The sequence below is a fragment of the Volvox carteri genome, assembly GCF_000143455.1.
Source record: "Volvox carteri f. nagariensis unplaced genomic scaffold VOLCAscaffold_176, whole genome shotgun sequence".
Taxonomy (NCBI): domain Eukaryota; kingdom Viridiplantae; phylum Chlorophyta; class Chlorophyceae; order Chlamydomonadales; family Volvocaceae; genus Volvox; species Volvox carteri.
This window is the reverse complement of record NW_003307719.1, coordinates 35,747-37,001: the sequence shown is the minus strand read 5'-3', so window position 1 is coordinate 37,001 and position 1,255 is coordinate 35,747. Positions and strand designations below refer to the sequence as shown.

At 57.3% G+C, this 1,255-nt stretch overlaps 1 protein-coding gene across 1 annotated transcript in view; it reads right to left on the bottom strand.

Annotated features, from left to right (window-relative positions):
* Positions 1 to 859, bottom strand: part of VOLCADRAFT_100854 (uncharacterized protein) — a gene marked incomplete at both ends in the record, with an annotated part of 7,393 nt that extends 6,534 nt beyond the window's left edge. Inside the window, one exon of the mRNA XM_002959356.1 lies at positions 840 to 859. Coding sequence (XP_002959402.1) covers positions 840 to 859 — 20 coding nt within the window. The remainder of the gene's footprint in view (positions 1 to 839) is intronic.
* Between the last annotated feature and the right edge of the window lie 396 nt (positions 860 to 1,255).

Genomic DNA, 1,255 nt, shown 5'->3' with positions numbered 1-1,255 from the left:
GTCACAGCTCCCTCACAGCACTTTTAGGTGGCTTCACGTGGCCAACGTGCGTCGACATAAGCTATAGCTTGTGGCACATGTTTTTTGGGGGTGGGGTTGGCATGAATGTCCCGGTGGCGTTGTTTCGCCGTAGACCAGCATGCACCTGGTAGCATTGCTAGCTAGAGCTGGACTGTCATGCAGTGTGAGCCGTGCCACTCTGCTGCTGACCAGCCATGAGGATGTCGATGCTGGGCGTTTGTCTGCATAAATGACCAATAAGCATGGGCTGCGAGAGCCCGTCTCAGTCCTTTTCCTTCACCTGGAGCTGCCACTTATCCGCATCGTCATGCACATGAGCAGCATCCCCGCCCATACACATTCGCTTGTGCCACCTCCTCCTCCTTAAGCAGCAAGATTTCCGCTCCTCTGTGGCCCCTATCGGGATCGAACCGATGACCTTGGCGTGCCCATGGCTATTAGCACCACGCTCTAACCAGCTGAGCTAAGGGGCCCCATTTTCCTGCAGCTGTACGACAGTCGTCCCTGATGCAATAAGAGCCACAACCGCTACAACTGCCACAACGGCGACAACGGCGACAACGGCGACAACGGCGACAACGGCGACAACGGCGACAACGGCGACAACTGCCACAACTGCCACAACTGCCACAACGGCGACAACGGCGACAGTCGCGACAACGGCGACAACGGTGACAACGGCGACAGCCGCTACAATGGCGACAGCCGCTACAATGGCGACAAGAGCGACAAATGCAACAGTCGCAGCAGACGCGTTGCGTGCAACAGTTGTGCTCTAGGTCATCGGTGCACAGTGCATGCCGGGTTCCGGGGCTCACCTACCACGCCTACTGTACATATATTTTGGAGCTGTAGCATTTTCGTTATTGGGCTACCTCTGCAAGCCCGCCGGCTTTCCTCAGAGCCGGAAAAGGGCGGGCCCCCCCTGCATATATCCGTACAGGCTGGTGCTAGGGCGGCATGTGTGATAATTGATGGGTAGTGCCAACGTGGTGAGAGCTGTGCTTGTTGCAGCAGTGCTGATGCGGTGGGAGCTATGCTTGTCAGAGCACGGGAGGCAGGACGCTGGGGCTCATAACCTTTTGAAGAGACGGTGTCTCCCTGGAACCTAGCAGACATGGTGAAGAGTCATTGGCTGTTACACGTAGTCGGGAGGTCCACGACCTGCCACCGACAGCCCCTTGCTTGGGCGTAAATGTATGAGCCTGAGGTGCCGTTACCGGCACACAGCAGG